The 18,941-nt window shown below is 40.8% G+C and overlaps 1 protein-coding gene across 1 annotated transcript in view; it reads left to right on the top strand.

Moving 5' to 3' along the window:
* NIBAN1 (niban apoptosis regulator 1) overlaps positions 1-18,941 on the top strand; it is a 173,098-nt gene that overhangs the window by 146,529 nt on the left and 7,628 nt on the right. Inside the window, exons 9-12 of the mRNA XM_015121955.3 lie at positions 713-900; positions 11,284-11,445; positions 13,465-13,575; positions 15,495-15,602. Of these exons, the coding sequence (XP_014977441.3) occupies positions 713-900; positions 11,284-11,445; positions 13,465-13,575; positions 15,495-15,602 (569 nt within the window). The remainder of the gene's footprint in view (positions 1-712; positions 901-11,283; positions 11,446-13,464; positions 13,576-15,494; positions 15,603-18,941) is intronic.

Here is an 18,941-nt window from a genome sequence, read left to right as displayed (position 1 = left end):
AGCTTCACTGTGCTCTCCCTCTTCTAAATCAAAAAGCAGTACTTTCCTCTGGAGAGTGGAATTATAGTGACATTTTTTCATTCCTCTTCATGATCAGAATGTACTCTACATTTTTGTCACTAAACAAGTCATCTTGGTCAGAAAAACCTATTGTGATTTTGTTTTGTCTTGTTTTAATCAGGGATAGGGACAGGAGGTAGGGTGGCAAACTGAATGGAATTTGGTTCCATTGGCCCAAGAAAAGAATGTACTGGAGTTCTTAAAAAGTATTTTGGTGGGGAGAGGGGGATGGAATTATATTGAGTGATTAACTCCTAGAGAAATGAATTAAAGCAATAAATTATGTTTTTAGAAGACAAACTGTGCATATTTAATGATGGTGATTGACAGTAGATAGGTGGATCACCAGCCTTTTCTTCTTTATATGAAGAGTTGCATGTTCAGAGGGATCAAGCAGAAAATGCATTTTGTCCCAGGGCAGAGGGAAGCTTGGGGAGTGGATAGGTTTGTTCCAGTTCTCAAATGGTCCAGTGATTTTCCTTTCTTGTGACCACGAGCACCAGGCTCATTGTGTTAGTCTATCATGGCCACTTGAGCTTGCCTTGCCTGTTAAATGGCTCCGTGGGGCACCATTCAGCTCTGGTCTGGCTCCAGTGCCCACAAACCCAGTTTTGCCATATGTCACAGTTTTTTTGGCTATTTCCTACCTCAGCGATGGTGGCCCAGCCGGCGGAGAAAAGCTGTGTGGAGAGTGTGCAGCCATTCCTGGCGTCCATCCTGGAGGAGCTCATGGGACCAGTGAGCTCGGGATTCAGTGAAGTACGTGCACTCTTTGAGAAAGAGGTGGATGAACTCAGCCAGAACTTCCAGAACACCAAAGACAGTGTCCAGCTGAAGGAGGTAGGATACAGAGCTGAGGAGCTGGGTGTGAATGGTCTGCCTGGCTGCGTTTTCCATGGGGCTTTATCTGCCATTTCTCCCTCCCTTCCTCCCTTCTTTCCTTCCTTCCATTCTTCTGCCCTTCCCTCCATTCATCCAGCCTTTCTTCCGTTCATTCAGACCCCCCATTCGTCCATCTATTCATCCATCCATCTGATAGTTTTATTGATGGTTTTCAAGTTAGAAAAATAATAACCTGTTTGTACAAGTGAAACAACATACTCAAATATATATAAAGGCAAACTTAATCACCATCACTGATACCCACTAATCCTAGTCCACCCCAGTCTCCTAGGCCACCCCCATTCCCAACTCCCTGAATTAACTAATAGAAACAGCTTGGTATATATTTTTGCTATAGTTTTTCTTTATTCATACAAGTATATATCCTCATTTGTAGAACATTGTTGGTTTGTTTTAAAAAATATACACTCATGATATGAAACTTGATTTAAAAAAAAAACTTCAGCCAAATTAAATCTAAAGGAGTTTAATTGAGCAACAAACCATTTGCAAATCATTAGCCTCTAGAATCCCAACAGATTCACAGAGACACTCGAGGGGTGCCTCATGGTCAGAACAGATTTATAGACAAAAAAGGTCAAGTGACATACAGGAATTGGAAGGGAGGTACAGAAACAGTGAGATTGGTTACAGCATGGCCTTATTTGAATGCAGTTTGAACATTCAGCAGTCTATGAGTGGTTGAAGTATGGCCCCTGGGATTGGCCAACACTCAGCTATTGTTACTACTGAGTTAGGTTTTCAATTTTGTCTGACTAATAAGCTAGGTTACAGTTCATCCACAGGGATTCAAATATATAAGTAAGGAGTCCTTCTTAGGCCATAGTTAGTTTGCATTAATAATTCCCCCCTTTTGCAAAGGATATGAACAGACACTTCTCAAAAGAAAACATTTATGTAGCCAACAGACACATGAAATAATTCTCATCATCACTGTTCATCAGAGAAATGCAAATCAAAACCACAGTGAGATACCATCCCATGCCAGTTAGAATGGTAATCATTAAAAAGTTAGGAAACAACAGCTACTGGAGGGGATGTGGAGAAATAGGAATGCTTTTACACTCTTGGTGGGAGTGTACATTAGTTCAACCATTGTGGAAGACAGTGTGGTGATTCCTCAAGGATCTACAACTAGAAATACCATTTGACCCAGTGATACCATTACTGGGTATACACCCAAAGGATTATAAATCATGCTACTATAAAGACACATGCACACATATGTTAATTGTGGCACTATTCACAATAGCAAAGACTTGGAACCAACCCAAATGTCCATCAATGATAGACTGGATTAAGAAAATGTGGCACATATATACTATGGAATACTATGCAGCCATAAGAAAGGATGAGTTCATGTTCTTTGTAGGGACATGGATGAAGCTGGAAACCATCACTCTGAGCAAACTATCACAAGGACAGAAAATCAAACACAGCATGTTTTCACTCATAGGTGGGAATGGAACAATGAGAACACTTGGACACAGGGTAGAGAACATCACACACTGGGGCCTATTGTGGGATAGGGGTCTGGGGGAGGGATAGCATTAGGAGAAATACCTAATGTAAATGACGAGTTAATGGGTGCAGCAAACCAACATGGCACATGTATACCTATGTAACAAACCTGCACGTTGGCACAGGTACCCTAGAACTTAAAGTATAATAAAAAAAATTAAAAACAATAATAATTATTCCACCCTTTTGGTCACTTTCTCAATTTTGAGAGATTGACCAAAGCCTTAGTCATTGATGTTATTAGCACTATCATAAATGTACTTACATGGTTTTGAAACCCACTGGGAAACAGCTGAACAGTGGGTTTTGCAAGGAGGGAATAAGGACTGAGTAGAGGGCACCTCCTTATGCTGGAACATCCTATTTACAGGAGAAAAACAAAGCCTGGTCTGTTCTAGGATCTATGTGTTTTCTTAAAGTCCTAGCTTGATTATGTCACATTTAGCAGAAGTGGCTCTATTTTAGTTTGGTTTGGTTTGTTGGGGCCTAGTGCATGAGCTTAGTCCCAAATAATGGCCTCCCATTTAAAATTTTGTTTAAAAATAATTCCCCCTTTTGAGCCAGGTTCTCACTTAGGGGAGAGTGTGACCAAAACTTAGGGCCTTAGCACCACTCTCAGTTACCATCATTTTGGGTTTCTGGTCTCGGCATGTCATTCATATAGGTTATGGAGTCCTCATGGTCGCATGTTTCTTTCAGCTTTTGTCATTTCAGTTGAAGAGGGACCATTTGACGTCCTAGAGATGGCTGCATGCAAACATTTAAAACCTTTGAGAGAATACGGCACACCAGGAAGACTATTATTATGACTACTGGGAGGATAATATCAAGAGTGTGGAGTATGCTCCTTACCCAGGGTCCCCATAAACCAAATCACCTACAATTAAATAGATTAAAGAATGAGCTAGATGAAGAGTCTACTCACTTGACTAGGTGGTCTTTTCATTAATCCCCTACAGCTGAATTTTTATAATCTACATATGATGTATTTCTGCATAGGCCACAAGTGTCAGCAGCTGCATAGGTACATTTCTGTTTAGCGAATTTTATTATTTAGCAAAACTTTCACAAGAGAATTTAAAGTCTGTTGTGTAACAGCCTATAAAGTAGAATTTGCTGTAGGGCCTATTATGAGAGAGACATTTCTAATTCTTGTCTTTTAGTCTAAACCATGGAGAAAAGACCTAACAAATGATGTCCTTCTAGAAGAGTGAAGGCCTCCTGGCAGTGTTCTCATTAATCCATGATGCAGGTTAAGAGGAGTTTTGACTGATTATGAGGCAATGTATGTACCACTAAAGTTTCTCACTCACATTGGGCCTTAATCTGTTTTCTATTAAAGTATAAGGTTATTACTATATAAGGTTGGCTGCAAAATCCTTCACAGATAAAATTATACCCTATAAGTGCACATAATAGACTCCCTTTTCATTTATATTGTTCATAGAGGCATACACAAGGAAAAAATATTCAAAGGTCAGAGTCTTGTGATAGCAGAAGTCTTGATCCATGATCTTGGGAAAAGCTATTCATATCAAGGATGTCATCTTCTTCTGGGGAGAAACTGTCCTGGTTAGTTTAACTTAAGGGGTCCAGTGGATGTACAGTTCCAGGACTGTGAAGCGACCCTTCTCAGTTGTGAGATTATGAACCCAAGGTTCAAGTCTCCAAAGTTTTGCTGTAGTATGGAGGGCAATGACAGTCTTTCTCTGATGTTTTCAGAAGATCTAATCTTCAGGTTCTAGATTATGAAGGGATTATCCTCAGTGAACCATAAAAAGCTTTCTTTACCTGGTGAAAATACATTGTAGCATAATAATCTACTGTTATAACATCGGCCCTCTTGCATTGGAAAGCTTTTATACAATTAGAAAAGATGCACTGAAAATGACAGTTGAATGAAATCCCTTTATAAATGTTTAAATGGCTCATCAGATAGCCAAATGTACCTGAAGCTTTAATTTTTTTCCCAGGAATATGGAAGCAAATATTGGTTCTAAACTATTTCCATAATTTATAAGTTACCACATCAGTAGATTCAATTTGGATTGTTTTATCTTTTCCATGACAAGTCATGGAATGCAGAACCTTTAATAACAAAAGCTTAAGGACTCAGGAAGGACAAGGTGGCCATCCTAGTTCTTCATGAGTCCATGCTTAACAGTGGGCTTATGTCCTCTTGAATACCAGTTGTTTCTCCAATTTAGGTGCACAGCACTGATAACTAATGGGTTATCATAGGTAATTTGACTTAGACCGTGGGGTTCATTCAAATTGTGTATTTAAACAATTTTAGTATTGGCTGATTTAGCATGATAACCTAGAGCTTGGTTTTGAAAGGTTTGTCAAATACCACAGGTTTTAAGCATTGGATATTACAAAATAGAATCTTAGGTTACCTTCAGTCATTCATTTAGCCAAAATGATGATACAAAAATTTTTTAAAGGATGAAACATTACTCTGAGAGGAGACCAGCTTTCCAAATAAGACCCAATGAAGATAGCATGAGGCCAACTGTCTGTCTCCTTTCCTTCCCTTCCCCCTCATCTTTTTCTTTTGTAGTTTACTTAAAAGGTAAACAAAAACCTTTCATTATCTTTTAATATTATATAAAAATCCTTTTTAAAAGAGAAAGCCAAATTTTATGTTTCCATTAGTGTATTTTTAATGTTAAAGCTAGTTTTTAATAACATTTTATAAATATATTCAATTTTAATTACTTTGACCATAAGGTAAGACTTTTATAAACCTTTTATAACCAATTAGAATTTTTTTTCTCAGAACAGAACAATGTTCCAAGAAAACTCTGTTGTGCTTTTATTCCAGTGTCCAATTTAGGGAAAAAATAATAATGCCATTTTATTTAGCCAATATATTCACACATAGAATCTCTTACAGTTAATTTTTTATAAACCTTGCACAATGTGTTCAAACCTTTAGCTTTATTTAATTTAAAACAATCCTTTAACCCTCTAACCTAGGCAAAAATTTACATTTCCATACCTTCTTATAATCTCTTACAAAAAATGTATTTCATTCTCCTTACATACCTTGCATGTAAACGTATTTTTTTCAGTAGGCTCAATTACATATTACAGTGTTAACTCTCAGCAACTTTTACTTTCGGTAAAAATCTTGGTAAGTAAGGGATTTAATTATGTACTAGGTGTGGAGCCTAGGACCCAGACAGATAAGGTCTGACTTATTCCAGCATCTAACTCCATGTATCTCAGGCCTTACCTAGCTGTAAAGCAGGCAAACTGTACAGTTAAAAGTCATAGTGGCAGTTTATGAAGCACCTTTAAATTGTACAACATTTCTGGCACAAAATCTTTTTAATAAATTATTTCACAACTGACACAGACCATGTATGACATGTTTAGACTTTCTGACTTGCCTAAACATCTCTCTTTTTAAACAACCAGTCATTTTACTTTAGGACAAGAATTTACCATACAACATCCTCTCTTATATAAAATCTCTTTTCTTTATAACCTTCTTTGCATGGCTAGGGGGCATGGTTAATTCCATGTATCCCCAGGCCTTATTTAGAATTTAATGTCTCTAAAATAAATTGAACAATTTTCAAAAAAGTCAAAGTTGTTTATGACCTTAAAGCATTTAGCAAACCTGTTATCTGACCTGCATAATTTAGACAAAACGTCTTTATCAATAATCTTTAAAGCTGTTTTTGTCTCCCAAAAATTCCTGAAATTACATGAACTAAAAGGTATTACAGTTTTTATTTTGCTTTCAAAATATTTGATGTAAGTGCTGATTTTTGTTTAAGCCAATTAATTAGAGTTCTTTTATATAAACATTATACACAACACATATATAATTACACAGACAGACAGAAGAACATTATACAGTAGTTGTAAGATTTCTTGTTTGCTAGTTTTTTAGTTTCTTAATTGGTTATTGACTTTATGGTGGAGTCCTTGGAAGAACAGGGCCAGGAAAGGGGTCTCTGGTGCCTCCAGGCTGTTAGAGCTTGAATACCCACTTTTAATTAAGCTGACTTTTAACCATAGCACTCTTTAATAAAGTCTTTTTAAAATTTCTTTTTAACCAATTTTAGCCAGGCCAAATGGCTGATATTTCTGGCTTTTGAAATTTACCATAGTAGGTAATCTCACAGATGCTCAGAGAAAGGAAAATTTAAGATAGTCCATGGAGGATAAGAGACTAGACAAGGTTATGCAGATATTCAACCAGAAAGAGTTTGCTTCCTAAGCAGGGACTTGCACCCGGACCACCAGTGTGAAAGGGCAAAACCTTAGCTACTGAACTACAGCATGGGGCAATCTCTACTGCCCTTCCCAGAAGGAATCTAGAGTAGTTAACAGTGAGTTTGCAAAGGCTTTTAACTACTCAGGATAATTTTTAGAGCTAACTATGACATAAACCCTAAAATTCCTGTTCCCTGGAAGGCAGAGACCAAGAGAAAGTACTGCTATGTGATTACAAAGTCAAGCTCCCAAGAACATAAAACAAGATGGAGATAAGCAGTGATTTTTACCATTCATTCAACTGTTTTTACAGAGAGAGAAGCCAGAAATCTGATTGGTAAGAAATTCTTACCTTTTGGCCAGCATGCCAGGCTCTGGGCTCCCTTGCCCTGAGTGGCTCTAGTGACCCAGCTTGCTGCACCATCACGCTGGGGGCCAAGCCGCATCATAAAGGAAAAAATTTTTTTTTCACTCTGGCCAGAGCAAAATAATAAAACATAGACATTAGCCACTCTGCTTAGCACCCAATATCAAACTGGCAAGGCTTAAATTTGCCCTCAGATGGCCCTCCTCATCTTTAATCAAACCTCCGACTAGGAGTTTCAAGGCGCTGTCTCTGGGCAAGATGGTTGCCCTGAGTAACGAAAGAGATACGAAAGGAAAATAAGATGAAGGAAAGTATTGCCTGTGGCATTGTGCAGAAAGTGAAGAGCTCAGGGAGGCCAGAGCAAGACCCATTCATTTCAGCGACACTGAAAAGTTCTGATGGCCACTAGCTAGTAGCGAAAGGATCTTTTCCAGCAGTCTCATCAGCTCTCAGGTTTCCCTCTTTTTGGGGAGGAAGGAAAAAGTTCCCCATGTCCCACCATCCTGTACATGCCTAATCCTGTCACCCACAGCTATCAGCAAAGAGTGTAAGGCAGATTATTCCAAAGAGAATAGCAGTTGACATCCCATAGAGCCAAAACCGTTCCTAGCCAAAAGATACTTTACTAAGAGCCCTCATTTTAAAAATGTACTTCAGTGCAGCTGGGCACGGTAGCTCACGCCTGTTATCCTGGCACTCTGGAAGGCCAAGGCGGGTGGATCACGAGGTCAGGAGATCGAGACCATCCTGGCTAACACGTCGAAACCCCATCTCTACTAAAAATACAAAAAATTAGCCAGGTGTGGTGGCGGGCGCCTGTAGTCCCAGCTACTCGGGAGGCTGAGGCAGGAGAATGGTGTAAACCCAGGAGGCAGAGCTTGCAGTGAGCTGAGATCTCGCCACTGCACTCCAGCCTGGGCAACAGAGAGAGACTCCATCTCAAAAAAAAAAAAAAAGAAAAAGAAAGAAAGAACTTCAATGCATTGTTGTTCATTTGGAACATTCCACTGTAAGTTATCTTTAGTAAGATTTTGCTGTTTCTGTAAGACTTCGCTGCCTCCCAGGCCTAATGTGTAAGCCAGAAGGAACTCAGTTTTCCAGAAATTAAGGAGCCCATTTTTACCTAAAATATTGGCTTTACTCCCAGGTTCTCTTGGTTAACTTAGCCAATGATTTTTCCTACCTAAGCACACAAGAAAAATGAAAAAAGGGGTAGAACACAGAAATCCCTATGAATTTTCAAAAGCCAAATGTTATAACCCCTGCAATATTACGGCTTACTACCAGTTCCTTTCTGACCCAGTCAGATATAAGAGGCCTCTAACTGGATCCAAGCCAGTTAATTCCCGGATCAAATCTGTTCCTGGACCCAGTCCAGTTTCTGTCATATCTACAAACCCGGTTTGGATTAGAAACTTGCTCAAAGAAACTCAGAGAGCTCAAAACACAAATCCATGGAGCTCCAAAACTCTAGAGGGAGCTCACCCGCGATCCCCAGCCGCTCTGAGAGATCAATGGACACAGGTGGGACCTGCAGGTACCTTGTATGTTCACTCAGCTCTCCTGGGGGTCACTAGAAGGTCCACTTCAGATCCTGCTTCTGACACCATCTGACAAAAGAAAAACTTCAGCCAAATTAAATTTAAAGGAGTTTAGCTGAGCAATGAGTGATTCGCAAATCGGGCAGCCCCTAGAATCACAGCAGATTCACAAAGTCTCCAGGGGTGCCTCACGGTCAGAATAAATTTACAAGCAAAGAAGGTAAGGTAATGTACAGGAATCAGAAGTGAGGAGCAGAAATAGTGAGATTGGTTACAACTCGGCATTTGCCTTGTCTGAACGCAGTTTGAACATTCAGCAGTCTATGAGTGGTTGAAGTATGGCTGCTGGGACTGGCCAACACTCAGTTATTGTTACAGGTGCATAGTCCTAAGTTAGGTTTTCAATTTTGTCTGACTCTTACAGTTTATCCACAAGGACTCAAATATAGAAGTATGGAATCCTTCTCAGGCTATATTTAGTTTGCTTTAACAGATCAATATTTCTCAAAGTATGGTCCCCAGACCAGCAGTGTCATCATCACCTGGTTGTTTAAAATGCAAATTCTCAGGCCCCACTGATGATCTGCTAAATCAGAAACTCTAGGGGTAGTGCCAGGAGTTTGTTTTAACAAGACCGCCAGAGGTTCTGGTGTATCCTACAGTTTAAGAATCACTGACAAAGATATAAATTGGCGGTTTGGTTTTATACTTGACATATCATGATGAACATCCTTATAAGTCAGTAGATAAAACCAGATGCCTCTATTTATTTTCCTTTATTCTTTATGCATATATACACATATATAATTGTACATTAACAGACTCACTTTACAGATGTTTTAGGGTTTCTTATTGCAGTCTGTTTTGTTTTACTTGTCTTTATTCTCCCCCTTCCCCAATGCCATCACCTCCCCTCAAGCAACTCGTATTAACAACTTAGCATATGCCATTCTGTATTTTCCCCATTCTCATCTAACACATAAAACACATACTTAGACGTTAGACTTTAGATTGCCTGCTTTAAGAAAAATGGGATCATATTTTATACATTACTCTGCTTATCAGTTTCTCATCCAAAAATACCTCATGAAACTGTTTCCAAGGTAACTGTTTTCGCTCTAAATCTTTCTTTGTAATGGCTGCATGATATTTCATGTATGGATACACCACGATTTATTCATTCACCTCAATATTGCTGGCATTATGAATAAAGCTGTAATATATATATATTTATATACATATATATTTATATACATACATATATATACACACACACATACCACACATACACGCACATATACCCTGATGTGTTTATTTCTGTAGTATACATTCCTAGGACAGGATTGCCAGGTTGAAAGTACATTTCTCATGTTAAAAAATATTTCCATTGCATTTCAGAAAAAGGATTTAAATTGTACATTTCCACTAATTGTGTATGATAGGGGCTTTCTCCCCCATATTGCCATCAGCAATAGGTGTTGTCATTTGATTAAACTTTTGCCAATCTGATAGGAGCAAAGTGGGAACCCTTTTTCCCTCTCCTGTCTGCTTAATTGATATTTTTAAAAAATAGACACATTCCATTTTGTGAGGAGCTGCAAGTTCCCCAGCATGCTTTTAATCCTTAATTCCACTTCAGTGGACCTCTCCATAACTCACTTCATAAAGGGAGCAGTATTTTCCCTTTAAAGCATAATGAGACTGGGCCCTTTTAAAATTCCTGTTTAGAGAAACCTAGAAATCTAGATTATCTCTTCTGCGTAAGCTGAAAGTCAGACAGTGCATCCTATATTATTCATATGTACCCTGCCTCATTCCCCCGTTCCGTCTAGACCCTCCATTTTCGGAACCTTTCTTTCTGCCTTCTTCTGCTCCACCCATTCCCCTGTTTATTTTAAACCTCCAGTATCCCCTTTAAAAAATGATTTTAAAATAAGCTTGGAAAACAGAATGCATTCTGTTGCAACAACATTTGTTGATAACACTTTAGGGCTTTAGCAGGTGAGGTCTGATGCTGGAAGCCCAATGACCTCATTGATTGAGCGCAAACTAGAGTAGGAGGGACGCCAGTTCTTCAAACTGGATACCTCTCCCAGTTCAGGGCTCTGCCTCTCCACTTCCCATCCCTTAGCACCTGAAGCAACCTATAGCAGAGGGAAGCCCTGGGGGCCCTGGCAGAGCCTCATAGAATTGCGAGAAACTCTGGCTTCCCTTCCAAAGTCCGGGAGTCCAGGGAGCATCCCGACCTCCCTGGGGTTTTTTTGAGAGGAGTGTCACTCACTAAAGAAGATTTTGGAAGCCTGGGGGCCTAGCAGCAACCATTTGTCAGAGCCTACCTGCCTGGTTCTTGGGCTCTGGAAGTGGGAGCTTGGAATCCATCAACAGCTTACAAAGACTGGAGTCCCCCTGGGTGCACCCCTGGGTCTTCCTGTCATCCAGTTGGTGTTTCTGCTGGTTTCTGTCCTACCATTACAGCTACCCTAGGAACCCACTGAAGGAGGAAAATAAGACAGTTGAAGGTGTCACAGATGTAGGGATCTGAGTAGTGATTCACTTTAACATGCATTTGATTGTTTAGAATGTATGTAATATGCAATATGTATGCAAGACCACTCCTCAATCTGAGGGTGTTTAATGTTTCACTTCACCAAAATGCAGCATCTAGACCGGCTTATGAATCTTCCGCTGCATTCCGTGAAGATGGAACCTTGTTATACTAAAGTCAACCTGCTTCACGAGCGCCTGCAGGATCTCAAGAGCCGCTTCAGATTCCCCCACGTCGATCTGGTGGTTCAGAGGACACAGAACTACATGCAGGAGGTGGGTGTGGCAGGGGCATCCCTGGTAGAGGAGGGTGAAGAGAGAGCAGAGAAATGGGTGCTGACCAGTGAGACTGGCTGCTGGTGTAGCTGAGGGAAATGCGTCGCATCTCTTTAACCATCATGTTGGGGGAGGACATGTTCAGTCCCTCCACTGGCTTCATCTTCCTTCCATGTGGGTGAACATCATAGACAAGATATAGCTCAGAAAAATAAAGTAGCATTAATTGATAACTACTCGATTTGTCAAATCAGTGCTTTAACCTTGGCTACACATTGGAATCACCTGGGGGAAATACTGATGTCCAGGCTGGAGTGCAGTGGCACAATCTTGGCTCACTGCATGCAACCTTTGCCTCCCAGGTTCAAGTGATTGTCTTGCTTCAGCTTCCTGAGTAGCTGGGACTACAGGCATGTGCCAACATGCCTGGCTAATTTTTGTATTTTTAGTAGAGATGGGGTTTTACTGTGTTGGCCAGGCTGGTCTCAAAACTCTTGACTTCAAGTGATCTGCCCACCTCAGCCTCCTGAAGTGCTGGGATTACAGGCATGAGCCACCACACCCAGCCTATATGGCTACTTTTTGATAGAACGTCCCTACCCTGATTCCAGCTGCTTCTAATATGCAGCCAGGATTGAGAACCACTGGCTTAAATTAATTCCGTAATGTAATTAAGAGCAAACCAATCAATCAATCAATCATAGCTTCATATTTGAATTTCTTGAGTCTGCTTGACAGGTTTCTTTTTTTTTTTTCATAAGGAACCTTTTCCCCAGTAACAGGAATGAATAGCACAAACTCCTTCCATATTATGGTGTTTCTTGAATGAACAAGGGGTGTGGTCATCAACACTCTAAAGGACACCATGCCATTTCACAAAGATATTCTGAGGAGAGATTACTGTGGGCCAGACACTGTACCAGATCCCACTTCAGGGAGCTTGAGTGAGACAAATTCTTAGATAAATTCACTACAGCATTGAAGGTATGATAAAGGTGTATATTATGGCCAGGCACGGTGGCTCACGCCTGTAATCTCAGCATTTTGGGAGGCCAAGGCGGTGGATCACTTGAAGTCAGGAGTTTAAGACCAGCCTGGCCAACATGGCGAAATCCTGTCTTTACTAAAAATACAAAAAAATTAGCTGGGCATGGTGGTGCACACCTGTAGTCCCAGCTATGTGGACACTGAAGCATGAGACTCGCTTGAACCCTGGAGGCAGATGTTGCAGTGAACCAAGAGTGTGCCACTGTACTCCAGCCTGTGTGACAAAACGAAACTGTGTCTCAAAAAAAAAAAAAAAAAAAAAAGTATATATTGGATGCTTTGGGATCACGGGCTTGGGGAAGAAAGGAGCATTTTTTTTTTTTTTCATAAAAGTTATGGACAGGATTAAGTGATACATTTTAGCTAACCCTTGAGTTGTGAGGGATGAAAGAGGAAGAAGGAACAAAATTGGGCAACAGTTTAGCAGAAGTCTCTTTCGTAATATTGGACCCTGGTGACGGGAACACAGGCAAAGGTGCAGAGAATAAGATACCTGAACTACTTCTGCTTTCTGAGCCATGAGCATGTCAGCCACTGTCCCCACCCATCCCTGACCCTTCCTGCCTTCCCAGCACTGCAGAGAGAGGGAGAGATATGCTGCGGAGTGCTTTACATCCACTTAAAAGTGGAGGTGCAGCCAAAAACTAGTTGAAGAAGGCTCCAGCCTCATCCCTTAATCAGTGGCTGCAGGTATCAAAGAATAGAAGAGGAGTACCCACAGGAGATGACAGAACGCTTGCTCAGTCCCATGGCCTTGGGTTTTCCAACTTCTTCCTGCTCCCACTGTGGCCACGTGACCATTTGTTTCACAGCCTTGGTGATGGGGTGATGTTGCTGTGGGTCACCCCCAGAGTAACAGCCGAGGGGACTCATCTCTGATGGCCCCTACTCTCCAAGCCCACTTAGCCAGCCTGTGGTTGGTGACCCCAGCCTCTGACTGTTGTCTGTTTCTGTGTCACTTCTGCTTTCTAGCTAATGGAGAATGCAGTGTTCACTTTTGAGCAGTTGCTTTCCCCACATCTCCAAGGAGAGGCCTCCAAAACTGCAGTTGCTATTGAGAAGGTTAAGCTCCGAGTCTTAAAGGTAAGACCGTTCTCTTGTTTGTGGGAAGCATAAAATGAGAACGTGACCCCTGTTTCTTTTGTGAAGTGGAAAATACCATGTTCTCTCCTTCGCTCTAATCTTTCCCCACTCCTTCCTCTCCGAAGTCCAGTGACTTGTCAATCTGCTGCGGTTTCTCCAGTGTGACTTCCATGCCTCTTCTGCCATCTAGTGACCACTGCTAGTCCTCAGTACCATTACCCACAGCCAGAGGCCCTGTGTCCCAGCTTTCATAGAGATAGAACTCGACAAACATTTATTGGCTGTCCACCATAAGTATTGTGTGGGATGTAAAAATAGGCAAGGCCCAGCCTCTTTCTTCAAAGAGGTTACAAATATGGTAACATCCATTAAACTGGCAAATATTTTATTGAAAAATCAAAACCTCATGGCAAAGGAAATACTCCAAGGAAAAGAAACCTACCATATGAAATTGTTTTAAATGTACTTCAGTGTAAGTGTATATTAAAATAGCTTTAATAATAGGAGCTTGCGCATATGTTATATTTTAAAGGCTTTTACTTGATCCCTACAAGAACTTGTGCATTAACTGGAATATGCCCCCATTGTACAGATGAGGAACTGATTCTGTAAAAGCTAATGTGACTTAATTAAGCTCAACAAGCTGGTCAATGGTGAGTTTAAGGATAAACGATCATACACTGATTTTTTTTTAAATGATTTTTTTTTACTGCCTTCTAGTTATCCTAAACAGTGCCTTGGAACAGAAGATCAAAGTCCCACAGAGCCTAAGGGTGGTCTCTGAATTTCGGACTTGATCTTGATGCTTCATAGGCAAGAGGAAACTCTAGCAACCAATTCACTGATATTAAAAATGATACTGATCATGGTAACATACATAATAATGAAATTGCAATGGAAGTAAAAAAAAAGATAGTGTCAGTGTCAAATGCTTTAGCATACAGAAAGAAAGGAAGAAAAAATGTAGAAAGGTGTTCAAATAATAGGACCTCAAGTTTGAAAGAGATTTTGAGTGCCTTTAGTTCAACTTCATGTTCAGTGTTCAGCAGGTTCCCTCAAGGGGCGATCCCACTCATGCTCCGACACCTGCACTGGCAGGATGCTTTTTGCCTCTCAGGATAGCCCATTTGAGTTCTTGACAGCAAGAACATGCTTTCTTATGTTAGACCAAAGTTCTCACCACTGGTCATTCCAGTTCTACCCACTTCATTCATAACCTTCTTCCATGTGGCAGCCTTTGGTTGTTTGAATAAGTTATAACTTGCCCTAAGTTGTTATCTCCAGTATAAACACCTTGGTCTCTTTAACTGTTCTTCACTTGGCCTGACCATTCTTCTCACTGCCTATGACTGTACTCTGATTTATCTGTGATCCCCTTGAAGTGAGATCTAAGATTAAATCCTGGTCTCCATGTTGGGATGTCCAATGCAGAACAGAGAGAATCATCATCTTTCTTGTGCTGGATACTGAACTTCTTTGGTTAACACGTCACAGTGTTTATGGAGCCACTAGCCAGGCCTTCTCTTCCCTTGTGGAAATCATTACAACCCACTGACCCTGCTTTGAGGATGTGGAGTAATAGATGATCAAGGACCTACCTGGGACAGGAGTAATAAAGTACAAACTCACCCCCCAATTCTATCCCCAACTTCTTTATAATGCAGAAGTCACCACTCTGTTTTGATCTTGCCTCAGTTTCCATATCTGTAAAAGGTAAGAGTGAGATGGATCATTATCAGTTATAAACTGTGCCTGCAGTGTGAGGAGATTACATGGAAAGATCTCTGAGGCCTTGGAAATCCAAGAGTTCTCAGACATTAGGGGGAAAAGAGAGGTGAAGTGGGTGGCTGAGTTTTTTGCGCAAGCATAAGTCAACAGATTGTACTGTTACTATTTAACATATGTTTCTTTATTGACAGCAATATGATTATGACAGCAGCACCATCCGAAAGAAGATATTTCAAGAGGCACTAGTTCAAATCACACTTCCCACCGTGCAGAAGGCACTGGCGTCCACATGCAAACCAGTAAGGGGATGAGTTACCCTAAAGAGCTTGCTCTTCTTACCTCTGAAGTTCAAACAAGTTCTTTTGTGATGTGTACTGGCAAACAGCAGACTAGACCAGGGAGGGATTGGCAGACATTTTTGTAAATGGTCAGATAGTAAATCTTTTAAGCTTCGTGGACTGCACTATTTCTGTTGCAACTATTCAGCTCTGCTGTTGTAGCACACAAACAGCCATTGACTATATATAAACAGACTTTATTTGCAAAAACAAGATGCTAGCCAGATATGCTGACCCCTGGGCTAGACAAAATCTCAAAGGGCAGTGATCTGAATTTGAGCCAAACTAGGGGTTGACATAGAATACCTAAGGATACCGGGTGTTCCTCATTATAGTATGACTCATAGGTCCAACATGTCCTCTGAAACTTGACCATTGCATCCAAAAAAGAGCTTAGCTCACATGATTACAGGATATTTGTTCTGTTAAACCCAGCAATGTTGTTTAGTGAAATCAGTGGAACCACTTAAAACCTCTACAAACATTGAGCATCCAGTGACAGCCATGATTACCAGGGTGTGACTTCATCTGTAGAGCAGAGCAATGGGCCAGCAGAGACTGAAAACAGCTCTGCGAGGAGGTATTATTTATATCCTCGTGGTACAAATGAGGAAACCTGAGTGGTTAAGCCACTGAGCCAGGGCCACAGACATGGTGACCACCAGAGTGTGAACCCGGTTCACACTTCCCTGTAACATGATAGGCACTCAGGAAATTGTATCAAGTACTGCTACCACTATTATTATTACTACTTCTGCATTTCAAAAATGATCTATTAACCTGGAACAAGGCCTACTCCCTCTTGGAGCAAATGATAAAGAGGTTTTTGGCAGCTCAAAGAGTCTCCAAGCACTGGAACATTAAAATCCTTTGCATGAGTTATTTTACTGCAGACATTTCTTTGGTCATTTTTATAGTCTGTAAGTGTTGTTTTTCTTCAGATCATCATCAGCATATTAGATGTATTTGGCATTTATTTCTGGGGCATGGTTCTTTAATAGGAAAGGATTTGATTAAGCCAAGGGATTGACCCTTGACCTTACATGGCAGAACAGTTCAGCAGCCAAATGATGATGGTGTCCACTGCTAGGTGGGTTTGCACACAGATGTTCTGCTTAGATTTTTTTTTTTTTTCAATCGCAAAGGCAGTTTGGGGGCCTCAAATCCGCCTTATTTCAGGAGAAAGGTAAGGAGGTTCTCCTTCTCATCCCTCTTTCTAAGCATCAACAGAGTGTGCTGTGCCCAATCTGTAAGAGGCTCTTGTAATTTTTTAATCAGGAGGCATTGATTTCAAAAGAGCCCGTGACCCAGAGTTTTTGGTAATGGAGGATATTATATCAGCTTTAAGAGCTTTTTAAAAATCTGGATTTGCAGAATAGATGAATGAGGGGATTATCTGCTTCCTAGAAGGAGTCTTTATTTTGCTAAAGTGCATTTCCCTTGGCTCTATAAGTAGCAGCTTCCTAGATCTGTGGTACTCAACCTCAGCCAGAGCTATGTATTAGAATTGTCTGAGGAACTGTGAAAAAATGATTCTGACTCCCCAACACCTACCTTCAGGGATATTAAATTAATTGGCCGAGGGAAGTAAACCTATGGCCCAGTTCAACCAATTCAATATAGAAGACCTGTTTTGTAAAGTTGGTCACTTCATGACAGTGTACATGTCCATAGAAAGTTCTCCTTCCCACAGAATTATTTAGCTGGTTGAAAATTTAAAGGTCTACTGTTTATTGAGTCAGCAAATAGGTATTAGATGTGTATCACATATGATCTAGGCATTATGCCAGGCCAGCATCCCTGCAGTTCTGGAGTTCATGGTAGAGAGTGGGAGACAGGCAAACAGGACGCCATGTGAGGAACACAGCAGTTGCCTCATGGGGAAGAGTTCCAATGAAAGTGCCAAACTCTGCTTCTGCAGCCAGGAAGGACTTCCAGAGTCATGCTTTCACCCAGTCCTGAGGGATGAATGACAATCAGGGGAATAGGAATGGGAGACCACATGGGAAGGATGAAAGGGTACTGCAGGCATGAGTCTGTTCCTCTCGTTTAGCAGAGGAAGAGACAGAGGCACAGAGCAGTGATGTGGCTCACCAAGGTCCCATGTCTAGTCCAGGGCAGTCTCCAGTCTCCTGGGCAATGCTTTTCTCAAATCTGTGCAACAGTCCTGCCTCTAGACCCTCTAGGGGTCATTGAAGCTCATGTCTCTTCAATCCTTTGCCTTTCTTCTTGGTTTGGTGTAAAGGAACCCATTATTACCCACTGTGATCTGGGCTACAGTGCCCCAAAGTCCTAGCACTGAGAGTTGTCTGAGGTGGTGCTTCTGATCACCTGCTGTAAATACTGTCCTTCCAGGCAAGAGACCACAAATCCCATGATAAGTCCCTGATTTTCTAAGAGCCACATGTGGGAAGCCGTCCCCCAGCACCACCAGGTGCAAGGATTACCGAGTTAATCACTGGGATATAATTTGGTACATTTTGATCCCTGCCCTGTCCTCATGCTGATAAAGGGCAAGCCATTTGGAAACCCTTGGAAAAGAGGGAGAGTTAAGGGTGGCACCATGCCTGGGCTATCCTAGAAGGAATCAATGAATGTCAGGGCCAGTTGAAGAGAAAGAAATGTTTCTGAAGAGCCCTTGACTAGAGATTCTCCCAACCCCCAAAGTGGCCCCATTCTAATAAAGTTAAGCGTACATCTACCCTATGACCCAACAACTTCACTTTTAGGCATATGCCCAACATGAACAAGCCCTTAAATCCACAAAAAAAATATATGTACAAGAATGTTCACAGCAATTATATTTATAGTTGAAAATTGAAAAACAATCTCAATTTTCATCAATGTGAGTGCAGATAAACAATTTTTGTTTATCCATATAATTAATACTACTTAATAAAAAGGAATGAGCTACTGATAGATGTAGCAACATAGATGAATCTCAAAAACAAACGCAAAATAATTATGATTTCATTTCTATAAAGTTCAAGAACAAGCAAAAGCCAATCTATCACGATAGGTATAAAATCAGTGCTCATATCTTGAGGGGTACAGACTGGAAAGGGGAGTGGGGGAACTTTGGGGATGATGGAAACATTCTCCTTCTTGATCTGGGTTATGGTTACGTAGGTAATATTTACATATTTAAAATCATTGAGCTGTACTTATCTGTACATTTTATTATATATAACGTACCTTGGTAAAGTGCTGTTGTAATTTGTTTAAAAAAGGAAGAAGGAAACATCTTAGTGATGAGGGAAAAAAAGGAGGCTCCAAACCTACTAATGAGGCCTTGAGACG

This window comes from Macaca mulatta, chromosome 1 (genome assembly GCF_049350105.2).
Source record: "Macaca mulatta isolate MMU2019108-1 chromosome 1, T2T-MMU8v2.0, whole genome shotgun sequence".
Lineage (NCBI taxonomy): Eukaryota > Metazoa > Chordata > Mammalia > Primates > Cercopithecidae > Macaca > Macaca mulatta.
Note: the sequence above shows the minus strand (reverse complement) of the source record. Positions and strands in the feature narration are given on the sequence as shown.